Source organism: Tasmannia lanceolata, unplaced genomic scaffold (genome assembly GCF_043159265.1).
Source record: "Tasmannia lanceolata isolate RefF3 unplaced genomic scaffold, GAP_Taslan_0.1 ptg000002l, whole genome shotgun sequence".
Classification (NCBI taxonomy): Eukaryota; Viridiplantae; Streptophyta; class Magnoliopsida; order Canellales; family Winteraceae; genus Tasmannia; species Tasmannia lanceolata.
In genome coordinates this window covers 14,286,475-14,304,947 of record NW_027518679.1, presented here as the reverse complement: position 1 = coordinate 14,304,947, position 18,473 = coordinate 14,286,475, and the positions used below count along the sequence as shown (strand labels likewise).

Genomic DNA, 18,473 nt, shown 5'->3' with positions numbered 1-18,473 from the left:
TCTTTTTTATATATATATAAAAAAAAAAAGAGTAGTTTGAACTACGTTAGGACCTGATCCTCCATTTTGGGGTACGTAGGTAGTCTGGCTAGACCAGATTCGGTCCAAATCCTTAGAACCTTAGATATTCAGCCTTTTTGAACCTAAGCCTGCCTGAAAGTCCTCCTGATGTACTTAGGCCCAGGTTTGTAAAAAAAAAAAAAAAAAAAAAAAAAAAAAAGAAAAAAAGAAAAGAAAAGAATGATGGAGTCTTAAATCCGCTAAGCTGAAAACCTGAAAGGGCAGTTTAGGCAAAAATCAGGGTATTGAGCCTGCTGGATGGAAAATCTGCAAGGGCAGACAGTCCAGGCAAAAATTAAGGCATGCGGTCCGCTAAATCGAAAACCCAAAAGGGCGATTTGGTCACGGCAAGACTTCATGAAGGACAGAGCTATCTGAAAGCCAGTTAATAAGTGCCATCAGAGCTTCTTTGGTTACTCTTTGAGTCAGGAGATTGAAACTAAGTAATCTGAAGGGATAATAACCATGATGGAGATCTTGAAAAGAGGTTGAAACATCTTTAAACATGATATTTAAAAAAAAAAAAAAAAAAAAAAAACTCTAAAGAGTGGTGGACTTTAACCATTTTTGAAAAAAAAATAAAAATGTTTATCAATTTAAGAAGCAGATTCATTCTCTTTTAAAGTCTTGTTTAAAACTCGTCAAAGTCTTTGGTCATTGTCTGTCAAACTCAGTTTGTTGTCGAATCAAAGTCAATTTCCAGAGTCCTGTTTAGTCAGTATTCTTCCCAAAGCCGGGGTGATAAAGACTTAGAGACTCAGAGAAGTAGAAAATTTGCAGTTCATGTGGATAATGTAAAGCAGAGCAGTGTTCAGAGATCGACAAGCTTTTAGCTCAGTTCCGGTATCAGCAGATGGCAGAGATGAGAAAATTTTGAGCATAACAAGTTTCTGGTGCCTATGAAAAACCTTGTAAACCCAGGTGTTTATCAGAAAAAATTTGTTGTAATCTCAAATGTTCAGCCTTTGGCCCATTCCTTTTTTTGTTGCTCTCTAATGAATTTTTTCATGGAAGTAATCATACTAGGGGCATCTTTTATGACTTATGTCATAAAAGATGTCAAGTAATCATTGAGATTTGAAATAAATTTTTGTATAAAATAGAGACTAGAGAAGTTCGAACACTCTTTATATTGAGCTTCTTAGTCAGGGTATTTTCCTTTGGAGTTGAATTTCTTTGAAAAATCTTTATCCCAGTGGAGTCTAGAATTCACTCCAGAGATTTTTAAATTTCAGTAAAATGCTTTGCGTTTTAAAAAAAAAAAAAAAAAAAAAAAAAAAAAAAAAAGGTTTGACCTTCAAAAATTCTTTCAAGATACTCGAATTTTGAAAGATTTTTAATAAAGATAGAAATTAGCAGATTCCGTGTTTCATGATCTGGTCTTTCTTCTTTTGTTCTGAGGAGTTTCTTAATAAAGATAGAGGTTACCAGAATATGTGTTACATGGTCTGGTCTTTTCTTCAAAGTGTTTTGAAGAGTGTTTTAATAGAATAAGAAATCATCGGATTTAGTGTTGCACTATCTGGTGGTTCCTTTAACCTGTTTTCAAAGATGTTTTACAAGGAAAAATTACCGAACTCGTGTTACACGGCTTGGTCTTTTTAAAGGTTTTAATTGTGGAAAATTTCTGATCCTGTGTTACAAGGATTGATCTTTTCTTCCTTCTCCCGGGTATTTAGGACCCTGATGATTAGTATTGTAATGTTAAGTAGTGACTTACCTAATCATCGTTCCGCAATGTGCAGCTTCCTAACGTGTTAGGAGTCATGTATATCTGCGAAGAGGTTTGTAGGGGACTGTTTAGCAGGACCTACGAATTTGGGTTTATGTGGAACTGTTTAGCAGAACCGCATGATCCAGAGTGATTCGCTACCTTGAAAGAGAGGAGTCAGAATTACTCGGATAGTTAAACAGATTTATTTTCATCAATGATCTGTATAACTATCGCTAGGCTTGAGACTCAGTCTCGCCTCGGGTATTTAGTACCCAGATGATTAGTAATGTAATGTCAAGTGGTAACTTACCTAATCATCGTTCCGCAATGTGCAGCTTCCTAACGTGTTAGGAGTCATGTGTATCTGCGAAGAGGTTTGTAGGGGACTGTTTAGCAGGACCTACGAATTTGGATTTACGTGGAACTGTTTAGCAGAACCGCGTGATCCGGAGTGATTCGCTACCTTGAAAGAGAGGAGTCAGAGTTACTCGGTAGTTACACAGATTTATTTTCAGCAATGATCTGTATAACTATCGCTAGGCTTGAGACTTAGTCTCGCCTCGGGTATTAGAAGTTTGAATTTAGCTCGAATATTCGATTACCCTAGTAATTGGTCGAGTCTTTGACTGATCGGCATGATTTTAAAAAAAAAAAAAAAAATTTAATTCTTTGAGTGTTTGATTTTGAACTTGTTTTGGACGAGTTTTGATACATTGGTCTTTGGCCTATTTTTGCAGGTTTCTAAAAAAAAAAAAAAAAAAAAAAAAAAAAAAAAAAAAAAAAAAAACTCTTTGAGTGTTTCGAATTATACTTGTCTTGGACAAATTGCAATGTGGTTTCTAAAAAATTAAAAAAGAAAATGGAAGCTCTTTGAGTGATTGAAGTGATTAACTTGTTTCTTTGGTTGGTGCTCTTGGAGCAATTGTTATGTTTACTTTGGCTTAGCCTGATATATAAAAAAAAAAAAAAAGAAAAAATGTTTGTGTTTTTGTAATCGTTCGTTCGTTTTTTATTAATTAGTCGAGTCATGAGTATTAGGGAGAGACTATCTCTTTGAGATGTCTTAGTTGCCGAGTTAAGAGTCGGTGAGAGACTATCTCCCTATTGTTAGTAGAGTTTTATCTTTGTGAATATCGTTTTAAAACTGAAAACCCAAAAATTTGCTTTGTTTTGGTTTCGGGTCAGTCAAAATGTGTCGTCTGTTCAGCTTTGCCATTCGCGTGTTACACACGCTCTGCCAAAGAGGGGCATCTGTAGACACCCCATTTTGACCGGACCCAAGTTCGCTATGCTTGGGAGAAACCCCATCCGATCATTTCCGCCATGTTTCGCATTTTTCCGTGAGAGGTTGAGAGAGATTATTCATAAGAATCCAAGCGAGGGAGAATTTGGACCCGTTTGGTGGGCCCGCATTGAACATTTGTTTAAAATTCGAATCAACCGAGGGCCCACATTGTGGGGCCCACGTTGTGGGGCCCGCGTTGTGGGGCCCACATTGTGGGGCCTCAGTAGGGCCTCTTGTGAGGCCTCTTATGAAGAACAATAATGATGGATTCTCCACTAAAGAAACATGATGGGCCCTCCACTAAGAACAATAATGATGGATTCTCCACTAAGAAACATGATGGGCCCTCCACTAAGAAGAATGATGATGGATTCTCCACTAAGAAACATGATGGGCCCTCCACTAAGAAGAATGATGATGGATTCTCCACTAAGAAACATGATGGGCCCTCCACTAAGAAGAATGATGATGGATTCTCCACTAAGAGGGACAACATGATGAGCTCTCCACCAACACATCTCTCTCTCTCTCTTTCTCTCCCTATATATATCTTCCTTCCCATCCATAAAAAGGAGGAGAAAATGAGAGATTTATCTTCCATTATCTTTTTCTCTTCCATTATCTCTTCCAATCACTCCCTCCAATCCCTTTCCCTATATTCTTCTTCCATTATCTCTCCCAATCACCTCCCAATCCTTCCCTCTAAGAGAAAGTGAAGACGGCGGAACGGATCGGCGGCAACATTTTTTTTGGGGGTTTTCTTTGCTAATTGAAAGGGTAAGACAAAGCGTATATCCGAGGATTACTTACCCTAGAGACAAGGAGAGCTAGCAAGGTTGGTATTCCAAAACCCTCTTTCATATATCTTAAACTAGAAGCATGATAGGATTGAATTTGTGATTTATTTTTATTTTTTCTTATTGTTATTCAAAATATGTTTTTTTCAATCTCTGAGTGTTTTGAACATTAAGAAGTGTAGAAATCTGGAATTTCGAAGAATTTTGACTTCGTTTTGACCGTAATTTGACCTTTTGAACTTTACCCTCAAAGGGGTAAAATTCTAAAGATTGAATTTAAGAAGATGTCAACATAGATCCAAAATCAATGAAAATTTAAACATAACATAATTGTAAGATTTTGAATTAGTACGAATTTCTTTATGAATTCTTGATTTGATTTAAAGGGTTTAAAAATTCATTTAACTCTAGGGGTATTTTTGGAAAAAACCAATTTTCAAAAACTCTATAATGTTTTCAAAAGTGAAATTTGGATGAGATGCAAATTAAATCTAATCTAATCTCCCGTGAAGTTTTCAAGATTTTTGGTTGCTGTTGGATATTTGTTTATGATTTTTTACGTAAAATCATGCATGCTGTATTAAATCTGATAAAAATAGTAAATTGCAATGAAAACTTCTGAAAATATTTGTTTGATAATTACTACTGGAATTACATGTTTTCATAAAGTTTAAACTGATTTGGATTTGATTTACTATATGTTTCTTTGTTAATTCATAATCTGGATGGATATTTGTAAAATCGTAAATTAATAGTAAATCATTTTTAAAATTTATGAAACTTTTACAGTAATCCTTTCTTATTGTAATACACATACTATAGAAATTTCATATTGTTTTGAATTGATTTGCTATACGTTACTGTGTTAATTCACAATCTGGACAGAAACTTTCAACATTGAAAAACTAATAGCAAACCACATTTAAAATCTATGAAATTTTTATTATAATCTTATATAATTAAGGAGAAGTTACTGTAAAAATTTCATCTTGTTCTGAAAAGATTTGTTATATGTTGATGTGTAAATCTACAATCTGAATTGAAACCTTTTAAAATCCTTGAGTAAATTGAATTAAAATCAAATTGTTTTAAAAATTTCCAGATCATAATATTCCATCACATATTCAATCATTAAATTATCAAAATAGAAACCTTAGGAATCACTGATTTCCTTTGTAAAATCCTGATGCTGTGATTAGTTTGTATGTTTTATTTTCTCATCACATTTACTCAAACTTAATCTAACAAAACCTGAAGGCATCATAGATTGCGCGAACTTATTGCACACACTTACATCACTTGCATCTAAACCCCTGCATCTCACATGCACACACGTCCTATTTTAGGAACCCGGAGTGTTATCTAGCATGGTTGACTGGGATTTCATCACCTGGTGCCTCTGTGCTAGAGAAGCATTCCACCCTTAGCCTAGTACCTTTATGGTACGTAAACGGATCTCTTGTTCACGTACTGATACGCCGGACACTGGTACAGTATATCGAACATGGATTCGCGCTAAGGGAACTCTTGGCCTTACCCCTAGATTAACCCACACATGCATGTAGTATACGAACACATGTGCATCACGTGTGTGAGCCTAGTTTAGGATATCCTACCCATTTGTGTCTAGATTAGGCCGTAGTCCATCTTCCAATGGCTACGATCGGTCCTAGGTACACAAACAAAGTCATGAGTCGAGATCCTCTCTCCACTCCGCTAGATTATGGTTAGGGTTGATGCCTTCAGGTAACACTGATAAAATGTGCGAAGATTAAAAAACTTTTCCTTTGGGGTTAGGATGTAAATCCCATTCATTTCCAAAGATCTCATAGGATTAGTCATTCATGATCCATCCGTTGAAAGCAATCTTATGCTATCTCATTTCATCTTGATCACAGATTTTCAATCTTATATTATCTGATTTGACTCGTGTTTTCATTTCCTTTAGAGAGTCTTTGACTCATTTATCCTTTAGTTGGTGTTAGTGGAGTCTTTGACTCGTGTTTCTTTTCCTTTAGAGAGTCTTTGACTCATATATCCTTTAGTTGGTGTTAGTAGAGTCTTTGACTCGTGTTTTCATCTCTTTTAGAGAGTCTTTGACTCATTTATCCTTTAGTTGGTGTTAGTAGAGTCTTTGACTCATGTTTCTTTTCCTTTAGAGAGTCTTTGACTCATTTAGCCTTTAGTTGGTGTTAGTAGAGTCTTTGACTCGTGTTTCTTTTCCTTTAGAGAGTCTTTGACTCATATATCCTTTAGTTGGTGTTAGTGGAGTCTTTGACTCGTATTTTCATCTCTTTTAGAGAGTCTTTGACTCATTTATCCTTTAGTTGGTGTTAGTGGAGTCTTTGACTCGTATTTCTTTTCCTTTAGAGAGTCTTTGACTCATATATCCTTTAGTTGGTGTTAGTGGAGTCTTTGACTCGTATTTTCATCTCTTTTAGAGAGTCTTTGACTCATTTATCCTTTAGTTGGTGTTAGTGGAGTCTTTGACTCGTATTTCTTTTTCTTTAGAGAGTCTTTGACTCATATATCCTTTAGTTGGTGTTAGTGGAGTCTTTGACTCGTGTTTTTCATCTCTTTTAGAGAGTCTTTACTCATTAATCCTTTAGTTAATGTTAGTGGAGTCTTTGACTCATGTTTCTTTTCCTTTAGAGAGTCTTTGACTCATTTATCTTTTAGTTGGTGTCATTGGAGTCTTTGACTCGTGTTTCCGTTTTTAGAGAGTCTTTGACTCATCTGTTTTATTTGCAGTATTATTAGAGAATCTTTGACTTCGTTATCTCATTTCAGTGTTATCAGTTGCTCTTATTAGAGAGTCTTTGACTCGTTTATCCTTTAGTCGCTTTTATTAGAGAGTCTTTGACTCATTTATTCTCCAGTTACTGTCATTAGAGAGTCTTTGACTCATTTGCTCTTATAATAGTATTATTAGAGCATAGTTGATTTGCCGTAAGTGTTTGATAGGTAGAGAGTTCGTTTCGAACTACGTTGGCTTGATCCTCTTCCACGAGGTACGTAGTGCAGCTTGGGATCCACATCCCAAGTCCAGCCAAACCTTTAAAAATAAAAATTTTAAATCTTTCAAAGTTACAAAAATATTCAAACCATTTTCAAAAAGATCTTCCTCTAGAGTTAGGAGTATGTCCTAGCTGTTTAGGTTGTGTTCTAGAGTTAGGAGTTTGTCTTGATTTGTATTGATATGGTATGTCCTGTCGTGTGAGTGTCCCTAGAGTTAGGAGGCCTCGAGTCGATCGGTTAGACATTTAGTCGAACCGATGGCTAGACTAGGCATATAGTCATCCCGTGGTTTTCATTAGGTTGCACGGCCTAGTTACACATAGGATTGTAGGAACCACCTGCATTAGCTTAAGGCTAATCAATCTGCATTTAGTTAGGGCATATAGGATGTCCTAAAATCCACCATTCATTGGAATTTAAATAATAGTTCAAGAAGCTTTAATAACTAGTCCGGTCTTTTAGATCGAGTCTAGGATAGAGGTCTAGGTGTCTTAGGCATCATAATTTTGAATAGGGCATCGAACTACGTGGGCTCCGATTCTTCCCGAGGCCGGGATACGTAGTGCAGCTAGGATGGATGGCCATTCTGGTCCGAGTCCAGTCCTGCATTAGAGTTAGGACTTGTCTTGTCCCGTCATACATAGCATAGATTTGTGTCTCATGTTTTGATATGTTTTCTTACTTTCTTGTACTGATACTATACCTTTGGTTGTAGCTTGCATGTGCGTGTCCACCAGAAACTTAGACACCCATTAGGCATGTCACTCATAACCTAGCTTTGCTTAGGTGACACATTTTTCATTTCATTTTACGTGTTTATTTCTCCATTCTCAGGAAATGCATGCTTAGGTAGACGATTCCTGAGGATTGTTCCCATTTCACATGATTTTTACTCAAACTTCTTTGGAATTAATGAAAATGGCATAAGAGACCAAGTGCTTGCACTCGGGCGAATTGGGGGTGCTCTCAGACCTTCCCCATTCGTAACCAGGCACGAACCCATATATATTTCTGGTTATCCATTGCACAGAGGATTTGATTTTAGGGTTCCATGGCCTATCCATGGATGGCGACTCTGAGTTCTTTTTAGGTACATCTCGGTTTCGAGCCCTGGCTCCTGATCAGGATGTATCTCATTCGTTTTGTATCGCCACTCGTGCTATGCTGTGAGGGTGGCATCCGTTTCGAGAGTTCCTTGGCAGAGCTCTCCTTCACATTGTGGAGATCTTAGAGGATTGCTGTGGGGACCTCGCGTCCCTCGCCGCACTCGTCCTCTCAGGATCGGGGTCCACAGTTACTCTCAAGAGATGTGAGCGTCTTCCCAAAATAGGAATATATTAAACCTTTGGCTCACCTCGGGCATGTCGAGCGAGTCTAGAAAGGTGTCCCCGGATTGCCATTCTTTGGTAGGGATGTCATTACCCTAGCCCGATGCGCAAACGGTCGCAGCTCATTTCAACCCAAAATTAGAGGTTGCTTCCAAACCTTTAGTTTCTTCCAGAGTCATGTTTGCGACCCATATCATCACATTCCTTGGATAAGCAACCATTGAACCCTGGAGGAATGTTTGTCTTACGGTTAACACACTTAACCAAAAGACCCTCATTCTGGTTTCATCTTTCAAAAATAACGGTTATTATTTCTCTTTGAAATCCTAATCCTTCATTCATCTTCCATCTTGACCATCATCATGTTCAAAGCAAAGAAGCTCTTCCCAAATAAATCTGTCTTCTTGTGTGAAGATAGGCTAGGTCTTGACCAACCCGATCACAGCCTTTTCAGCTCTCGCTTTTCAAAAAGAGTTCAGACCCGTCCTGACCATCGTTATGGTCAAAGCGGCAGAGCTCTGCTCAAATAATCTGTCTTTCAATATAAAGATAGGTTCCTTCCAGGTCGTCTTGGTCATAGCCTCATCAGGCTCTACTGCTTATTGGGTCTAAACTTGTCCCGACTATCGTTATGGTCAAGACGGTGAAGCTCCGCTCACGTAAGTCTGTCCCTTTTATAAACTTGTTTTGACCATCCAGGTCGCTACCTTTTCTGAGTTTATCTCTTCACGCCGAGATAGACCTTCCTAGACCTCTGTTATGGTCAAAAGCGGTGGAGCTCTGCCAAATAAACCCATCTTCTGGTACGAAGATAATATTGCCATGACCATCGTTATGGTCACAGTACCCGAGCTTCGCTCAAACCAAGTCGGTCTTTCCGATAGGTTAGACTCATCCCGACCACTTTTCATGGTCAAAGCGTCAGGGCTCCGTTTGAATGAATATATCCTCTTATGAGAAGATATGCATGACCCAACTTTTATCATATCCACATGATCTGTTTCAAAGGATCAGGATCCAAGCCCGGTACCTCGTGCTTGTAATAGGAATATTCAGAAGAATGTAATCTCATAATTGGGAACGCTTAGAATGTACCTTCCTTTCGTAGCAATGAAATTACCTTTGTTCTTTATCTTGTGTTAATCCCTCTTTTTTTTTTGAAATGGCACAATATATTAGATTAGAACGGAACCGAGATGGTCCAATTACAAAGAAGCAAATAAAAATAGAGGAAACAAATAGAAAAACAATATATCTCAAGGCGGAAGATCGTCAAACCACTCCAAGTACTGCCTATTCACACCAGACTTTGCCAAAGCATCTGCTTCTTCATTAGCTGTTCTTCGGATATGGAGAAAGGAGATCGATGAATTAGCCACCCAGTCAGCAATTTCATCAAAAAAACTAAGAAATCTCCAAGGAGGAGGAGCTAGACCCGCAAGCCATCTAACAACATTTGAGGAGTCCCCTTCCATTATCACCTTATCAAGCAAAGTTCTTTCCATATGAAGAATACCGTAGTAAGCTGCTTTCACTTCAGCCTCCGAAGAATCAGATATTCCATTTGGACCAGAAAATGCCCATTTCACCGCACCATCATGATCTCTCAACAGCCCTCCAAAACCTGAGGCACCAGGGTTCCCAAAGGATGCCCCATCCACATTTAACTTACAGAATCCCTCAGGAGGCTGAGCCCATTTTTGAACAACCTTGGACCTACACACCCCTTCCTTACAGATTGTTTCCCACCTCTCCCATAAATCATAGGCTGACACGAATCTAAACAATGAGGTACTCTTAGCCCATTGAATAGAAAGAGCAATGATTTTCTGGAAAATGGAGAAAGCAGAACTGGCTTTTCCTTCGAATACTCTTCCATTTCTTTCCTTCCAAACTGACCACCAAAGAGCTAGAAGGCAAATTTTCCATAATGTCTTTCCTTTCTTCTTCCAAGGAACAAAGTCCCAGCTTTCCAATTGAAGGGGAATCGACTGAGGAAAGACCCAATTAATGCCAAACCTTGCCAAAATTAAACCCCATATTTGCCTTACTATTTTACAATGGAGGAACAAATGGTCTATAGATTCACCGTCCTCTAAGCAGAGAGGGCAATGATCAATAAGGAAGAGACCTCTTTTCCTCAAGAACTCGATAGTTTGAATTCGCCCACTGCAAACAGACCAGCCAAAGAAGGTCACTCTGGGGGGCACTGAAAGGACCATACCTTAGTCACCCAAGAATCTTCCCCTTCCGGAGCCAGCTTAGAGTAAGCCGATTTGATAGAGAAAAAACCGGAAGAGTTCCACATCCAAATCCTTTTGTCCTCACCTGACTTCTTTATATAGCACTTCTCAATGATCTCAAACAATGCAGAGAGAGCCTCTAATTCTCTGTCAAAAAAGTTTCTTCTGAATTTCGGGCACCAAACCACTTTGTTATCCACCCTTTCAAAGCACTCACCCACCATAGCATCCTTATCCGCAGCAACCCTCATTAACTTCGGGAAAAGGATCTCCAAAGCTTCATTTGCACACCAGACATCTCTCCAAAATTTGATACGATTACCAGAATATACTTTAAATCGGCAACCCTTTGTAAACTCGAATCTTAGTTTCAAAATATCCCTCCAAATAGTCAGGCCTTTTCTTTCATAGATATCATCCGATTCCCAAGTGCCACTAAGAACCTCGTACCTACTTCCTATAACTCTAGCCCACAAAGCCGAGCGCTCCTCCCCAAAGCGCCAAAGCCATTTGCTCAACAAAGCTGCATTGAAGCCTTTAATTCTCCTAATGCCCAGACCACCCTTCCTGATTGGTACACAAACCTTCTCCCACTTAGTCAAAGGAATGCCCCTCTTCTCACTCGAACCCCCCCACAGGAATCTTCTTTGAATCTTTTCAATCCTCAATTCAACACTAACTGGACATTTAAAGAGATATAAAATATACAGGGAGATTTGCCAGAACCACCTTTATTAGAGTCATTCTGCCTCCTTTGGACACTAGTCTTCTCTTCCAGGAATCCAATCTTTTTTCAAGCCTTGCTACAATAGGTTCCCACAAAATCTTACTTGGTGTGGACCCCGATCCGAGAGAGGCGGGGGGACGTGCCCCCACGCGAGTCTCGGGATCATCCACGTGAAGGAGAGCTCCACCAAGGAACTCTCGAAAGAGTGCCCCTCACAGCATGAGCGGCGATGTCAAGTGAGATACCTCTCGATTCGGGGACCAGCCCGGATTCGAGACGCACCTTAAACAAAGAAAGAGTCGACATCCAAGGAAGTAGGCCCTGGATTCCATGCTGTGCTCTGTCGCAACAGATAACCAGAGATATAAAAGGTCTGTGCCTGATGACGAATGGGGAAGGGGTTAGGCGCCCCCAATTCGCCCAAGTGCGAGCACCTGGTCTCTTATGACATTTATTATTAACTTTGAAGAATTTTGGGCAAAAATCATGCGAAATGGGAACGAATATCCCCGAGATAACGTCTAGCTAATCATGCATGTCTCGGAGATGAATAAGAAGCACACACAGAAAAGATGAATGACATGCCACCTAAGAATAGCTAGGTTATGAGTGTCATGCCTGATTGGTGTCTAAGTTCTGGTGGACAAACACATGAATGCTACAGCTAAGAGTATAGGATATGTACATGAAAGTAAGAAAACACAGCAAAACACACAACACAACACGAATCCACACAACAAACCCTAAACTCTAATGCGATAATTGACTCGGACCAAGATGGCCATCCATCTTAGCTGCACTACGTATCCCGGCCTCGGGAAGAATTAGAGCCAACGTAGTTCGGCGACGTATGCTAAACTACAATGCCTAACCTTCTAGGACCGCTATCCTAGACTCGATCAACTAGACCTGACTAGTTTTTAAAAGCTTCTTGCGCCATTACTTAAGTTCGAGTGAATGGTAATTTTTAGGACTCCCTATATGCCCTAATTAATGCAAGTGGACCCTACACCCTATGTGTGACTAGGCTGTGCGTCCTAAGGAAAACTATGGGCTCTCTAAGCGCGTCCTAGTCTAGCTATCAGCTCGACTAAGTGTCTAACCGACCACGACTCGAGGCCTCCTAACTCTGAGGACACTCACACGACCAGACACGGCAAAGCAACATAATCAGGACAGACTCCTAACTCTAAGACACCCCACATGCCTAGGACAGACTCCTAACTCTATGGGAAGATCTTTTCGAAATTGCTGGTAAGGTTATTTTGAAGAATTTTTGAAGTTTTGAGAGGTTTGAAAGATTTTGAAGCTTATAGAAGTTTTTGAAATTTGTGAAAGTTGTGAAGTTGTGAAGTTGTGGAAACTGCAGAAATTGTGACTGAACTCAGGATGCCAGCTGCACGCCTGAGCTGCCTACGTACCCCTCAGCTAGGGATCAAACCATCCGTAGTTCGGACCAGATTTTCCTAACTACACTCTAATGACTCGAGATTTTTGAGATTTTTGATTTTTTAGATGTTTTTTTGATTTTTTCGACACAAGAGGACAGAATCCTATCATCACAAGGGGAGGACAGACTCCTGATATCCCGCAAAGGTTGGACAGCATCCTATGCTTTGCGGGGGGAATGAACAGAATAACAACTCTGCAAGGGTTGGACATCATCCTATACCTTGCAGGAGTGGATAGAAAAAACGCACGACTTGATGAGAGGGTGGACAGAATCCTAACCCCTATGATGATAGGACAGACCCCTGAAAGACTGAAGGACTGACTCCTATGCTGAAGACTGACTCTGAAAGATGGAAGGACGGAATCCTAAATTTTATGAAGGGATAGGAGAGAATCCTAAACTCTACAGGGGTAGGACAGACACCTAAACCCTAGGATGGTAAGACTGACTCCTAAACTCTCTAGGACTGACTCTAAAGAGGAAGAAATCCCTTAACCTGCGAAGACTCTAAGGCAGGAAGGGAAGGGGTTGGCTCAAGATACATTCCGTCATAGCCTCTGCCGGGGAAGTTTTTTCAAAAATCGACGAAGGTATCGAATGCTAACGACAATCTCGAACTCCACACAAAACATATGTAAATCGCAGCACCACCCTAGCAGCAATGATGTGCACATTAAAAATATCATAAGATCAAGAACAAGGCACAAAGAGATTTGAAGGTGGCGATCTACACTTACAGTAGGTTGATGCTACGGACAGCTCCTTGATTCTTTGGGAAGTCCGCTAGCAATGGTGGATTCACGGACACGCAAAGGCAACAGACGCAGCCCGATGTGAGAGGGACGATGGCGGTATTAGACGGCAATGTGATGACCCTCTTCTCCTTTCTTCGGATTAGATACAAAGAACGAAAATGATGGGAAATTTGGGGGGGTTCGAAGAGGGTTTGGTGAAATGAAATGGGTTAGAAATAGATCATGCGTAAAACAGGGGATGTGGGTGGCTTCAATGGTGGACGGAGGTGGAGAGGGAGGGGAATGGATTTCGGTGAAATGAAGAGGTAGCTGGTAGTGGAGAGGGTCTCAATGGAGGTGGAGAAATGGGTTTTTGAGAGTGGGTTTGGATGGCGGTGGAAGATGCTTGGCCGGAGGAGTGGCCGGAGGTGGAAGAAGGTGGAGGTGGGTGGTTGGGGGAAAAATGAAGATGGAGGAGGAGAAAATAAAATGGGTTTAACACAGATGGGGATTCTGTGGAGAAGAAAAGGGATGGTGGGTTTTAGATTAGGGAAAATCAAGGAGATGGGTTCGGTGGCTAATGGGTTTCAGTGGGTTTTGATGGCTGGAGGAGGTGGAAAGGGGTCGGCGATGGAGTTGCAGAGGTGGTGGGGTACGGTGGCTGAGGGTGGAGATTCGGGTATGGTGGAGACGCGGCGAGGTGGGAAGAAAGGGGGTTTAATGGAGGTGGCGGCTCGGTGGTGGTGAGGATGGTGGCGGTGGTTGCAGAGAAAAAGGGTTTTTTGACGAGAATGGGTTTTGGGTTTGGGAGGTGTGGAGAGGGGTTTGAAGGTGGCAGATAGAGGGGGTAGAACGAGGGAGATGGTGGCTTGGATTCCGGTGGGTTGCAGGCCGGAGATGGGTTTGGCCTCGCCGGATTCCGGCTGGCCGCGGTGGTGGAGAAGGTGAAGATGGGGGAGGTGGTGGAGAAAATGGGGGAAGAAGAGGAAGGTGGGGGAGGAGAGGCTGGCCGGAGGGATGGTGGTGGCCGGCGGCTCTTTCTCCCTCTACCTCTCTGTGTGGTTTTTTTTTTGTTTTTTTTTTTTTTGAAATGGGTTTGGGGGTGGAGTCACAGAGGTGGCTAGTGGTTGGGAAGTGAAGAGATGAGGGAGGAGACGGAGGCAGCTTGCCGGTGCCGAGATGATGGTGGTGTGGATGGAAGCTTGCCGACGGCAAGGGAGATGGGTTTATCCTTGCCGGATTCCGGCTGGAGGTGGTGGTGGCTTAGGGAAGAAGGTGGGCGGCTGGAGGTGGAGGCGATTTGGTGGTGGAGAAAAGAAGAAGAAGAAGAAGAAGAAGAAAGCACGGCGGAAGGGGATAGGCTTGCCGGATTCCGGCAAGCTCGCCGGAGAAGATGGTGCTGGTTTCTTCTTCTTCTTTTTTGAAAATGAGCTTTTGCTGGCTGATGGTGGGTTTGGTTAGAATCGGTTTTAGGGAGGAGCCTAGGTGGTGGCTGTGGTGGGTTTGGTGGTGATGGCCGCCGGGGAGTCGCCTTGCCGGAGGTGGTGGCCGGAATCCGGTTGGGTTGCCGGAGATTGGAGGGTGGTGGGATTGGAGGTCGGTAGTGGGTTTGGTGGTGGAGATTGGTGGTGGATGGGGTAGATGGAGGTGGGTAGTGAGATAGATGGTAGTGGTGGTGGAATTCGGTTGGCCTCTCCCCTCCCTCTTTCTTTCTTTTTTCTTCTGCTGTTTTTTTCTTTTTCTTTTTTCCTCTCCCTCTCTTTGTCATATATAGGTAGGGTTTGGGGATGATATTGGCACACCCATATCCTATAAGCACACCAAAACCCACCCTTGATGAGTGCACGGATTTGGCTCGTCTTGTCTGCCATTTCTCACTCGATTTCCGCGAGATTTTGCGGGCGCATTTCTTGGGGTTATGACAATCTTTTGGGAGAATTGTACCTATAAATGTATACCATAAGCTGGTAAAATTCAGGTTTTCTCCTCGCTTGGGGTCCGCTTCTCGGGAATTTATTTAACTTCAAAGCTTCGACTCAACTTCGGGACTTTTGGAGCCTGTCAAAATGGGGTGTCTACACTTGGTCTTCCTACTCCCAAAGGCAAACCCAGGTAAGAAGAAGGAAGAGATTCTACTTTGCAACCCAAGGATACAGCGCACTCTCCTGCATCAGCTGAAGACATGTTGAGAGCGAATAAACTTGATTTTGAAAAGTTAGACCTCTGACTTGTAATCATCTCATAGCATCTGAGGGTTGCTTTAAGATTCTTAACTTGAGCAAAGTCCGGCTCACAAAAAATCAACGTATCATCAGCGAATTGAAGGATCGACACCTCTACCTTATTTCTTCCAATTCTGAAACCTTCAATCAAACCCTTTTCACAGCTTTTCTGAACTAACTTGCTAAGAGTTTCTGCCATGATCACAAAAAGAAAGGGAGACAAAGGATCACCTTGTCTCAATCCTCTAGACGATTGAAAAAACCTTTAGACGTACCGTTGATCAATATAGAAAACCTAGCAGAAGAAACACAGCGTCGAATCCAACCTCTCCAAACATTCCCAAAACCCATTCTGCCAAGAAGATAGTCCAAACAATTCCACTCAACCCTGTCAAAGGCCTTCTCCATATCTAATTTACAGACCACCCATTTTTCTCCATTTCTGCGATAGTAGTCAATGACTTCATTGGCAACGAGGGAACAATCCAAGATCTGCCTCTTGTCCACAAAAGCATTTTGACTATTAGAAATTAGCAAAGGGAGCACCAATTTGATTCTATCTGCCAATACCTTCGCTAGAACCTTGTAAAGACAACCTATAAGGCTGATTGGTCGAAAGTCTGTAATTTTCGAAGCTCCTTCCTTCTTGGGAATTAGGGTTATAAAGGTAGCTCCTGTTCCTTTATCCAGATGCAACCCCTCGTGAAACTCTTTGAAGAATTTAAGAATATCACTCTTTACTGCAAACCAACAGGCTTGGAAAAAAGCCAAACAAAAACCATCAGGCCCAGGGGCCTTATCTCTTGGCAGAGAGAAAAGAGCCTTTTCAATCTCCTCTTCCCCAAAAGGAACTTCCAATTTAGAGCTATCTTCTAGGGATAAGCTGCTAAAGGCTACATCCTCCGGAATAGGATCCTCTGAAGAATAAAGATTTGAATAAAATTCAATAATAGCAGAGGAAATGCCCTCCTTTGAGGACACCATTTGGCCTCCTTTGTTAATCACCACAATTTTATTCCTCCTCCTCCTGGCACTAGCTATAGCATGAAAATACGCCGTGTTCTTGTCCCCTTCAGCCAACCATCTTACTCTGGACTTTTGTTTCCAGGAGATTTCCTCATGCAACAAAATGGTCTGATATTCTTGCTTGATTTTGCCCAACTCTTCATGCTCCTCAATCCCCCCCAGACCGCAATCTTCTAACGCAACCAGCTCAGATAATCTAGACTCCAACCCTTTTTTCTTAGCAAGCACCTGTTCTTTCTGAACTTTAGCCCACTCCCTCACCTTATTCTTCACAAACCTTAATTTCTTTCCAATAACTACATCAGTTGGCCCTTCAAAGGAACGCAATCCCCACCATTCACCCAGAGTTTCCTCCATTTTTGGAATTTCTAACCATGCTATGTCAAATCTGAAAGGGCTGGGGCCCCAAGACTCCCAACTAGGGTCAAGTAAAATGGGGCAATGGTCCGAAACTGAATGGAGTAGAGCCTTTTGAAAAACATCCGAGACCATCTCCATCCACTCCGAAGAAATAAAAAATCTATCAATCCGACTTCTACTTTCGCCTCTTGCCCAAGTGAAAGCTCTTCCAGACATAGGGAGATCAATTAATTCATTCTCTGCAATAAAGTCAATAAAAAATTGCATGTTTTGGGATACTCTGGAACACCCAATCCTCTCCTCCACAGCCCTGATTTCATTGAAGTCCCCTCCCACACACCAGGGAAACTGACAGAAGCTTCGCACCCTTCCTAATTATTCCCAAAATTTCAACTTAGCCTCCCTAGAACATGGCCCATAGACTCCAGAATAGAGCCAATGAGAGCCATCCTCTAACTTTTTAAAAGCCACAGAGAGAGAAAAGTTACCCTTCCACACATTCACCAGCTTCCAGGCGCTACCATTCCAGGCCACTAATATACCACCAGAAGCCCCTTGAGAAGGAATAAAATCAAAATCCCACTCCTCCCTAAAACCCAAACCCCTAAAGACCCCTCTAGAAATCAATTCCAGTTTGGTTTCTTGCAGACACATCAGATCCGGCTTAGAACTATTAATCAACTCCTTTACTTGCAATCTCTTCCCCTGCGACCCTAGCCCATTAGAATTCCATGATACTATCTTCATTGGACGGAAGGCTTAGGCGAACTCCTCTCCTTATGACCCCCAGTGACCCTTCCTCCCACCTCACAACAATGCCCATCCTCATTCGACTTGATTCTAATCTTCTCAACTCTCTTTCCTTCTTTTTGGCTGATTCCGCTGCTCTCCTGGCAGCCTCAACAACTTCTAAATCCTTTACTTCTGCGGCCCTAATTTGAGCCTTCAAATTTTCCTCCCCTCGAGAAGCCACCACACCCAAACTGCTAAAAACCCCATAAGTATGATTGACAGATTCATCCAGGCCCCAAAGGCTTGGAGGCTTACTCCCCTCCTCTTTCCAGAGCTCCCTACCGCACCTCTTACTAACCCTAGAGACAAGGTTTAGAGGTCTTGACAATCTACCTTCCTGGTCACACACTCTAACACTTTTGGCCCGCCCCTCCCTACTACTGAGGAAACCCAAAAAATCTGCTAGGGCATTGACGGTCCCAGAAATATCCTCCAATGATACTCTCATCAAATTATCAACAGAGATTATCATAATTGGGCCATCTTTTACGGCTTTCACAGAGAAAGTGCACATACTACTCTTTTTATGCCTTGACCTGGCCCGGATAAGAGCCTCCGCACAGAGAGGCAAATGACCAGGCTCACCATCCCGGGCATCACCACCCCCGATTGGATCAGACCCTCTAAAAGAATTCTCCCCCCTCCCTCTCTGTCTTCCTCAACAACTGGGCTCCAATTAGGATTAAGATCCTCTTCCTCATAGGTCAAGTTTAA

The 18,473-nt window shown here is 41.7% G+C and overlaps 1 protein-coding gene across 1 annotated transcript; it reads right to left on the bottom strand.

The window, feature by feature from the left end:
- Positions 1–9,458: 9,458 nt before the first annotated feature.
- LOC143888448 (uncharacterized) lies at positions 9,459–18,231 on the bottom strand. The gene is made up of 5 exons (XM_077392891.1): positions 17,706–18,231; positions 15,857–17,206; positions 15,468–15,773; positions 10,427–11,124; positions 9,459–10,193 (listed from the first exon to the last, which is right to left on the bottom strand). Exons 1-5 carry the CDS (start codon positions 18,229–18,231, stop codon positions 9,459–9,461), a joined length of 3,615 nt encoding a protein of 1,204 aa, XP_077249006.1.
- Between the last annotated feature and the right edge of the window lie 242 nt (positions 18,232–18,473).

Bases quoted from the DNA above. Each gene is read 5' to 3' on its own strand.
- LOC143888448 (XM_077392891.1), bottom strand. From the start codon at position 18,231: ATGATAATCTCTGTTGATAATTTGATGAGAGTATCATTGGAGGATATT. The intron at 11,125-15,467 runs GTTTGCCTTTGG...TTAAATGTCCAG, and splicing joins TCTTCCTTCTTCTTACCTGG to TTAGTGTTGAATTGAGGATT. The intron at 10,194-10,426 runs GTATGGTCCTTT...GTCTTTCCTCAG, and splicing joins AAGATTCTTGGGTGACTAAG to TCGATTCCCCTTCAATTGGA.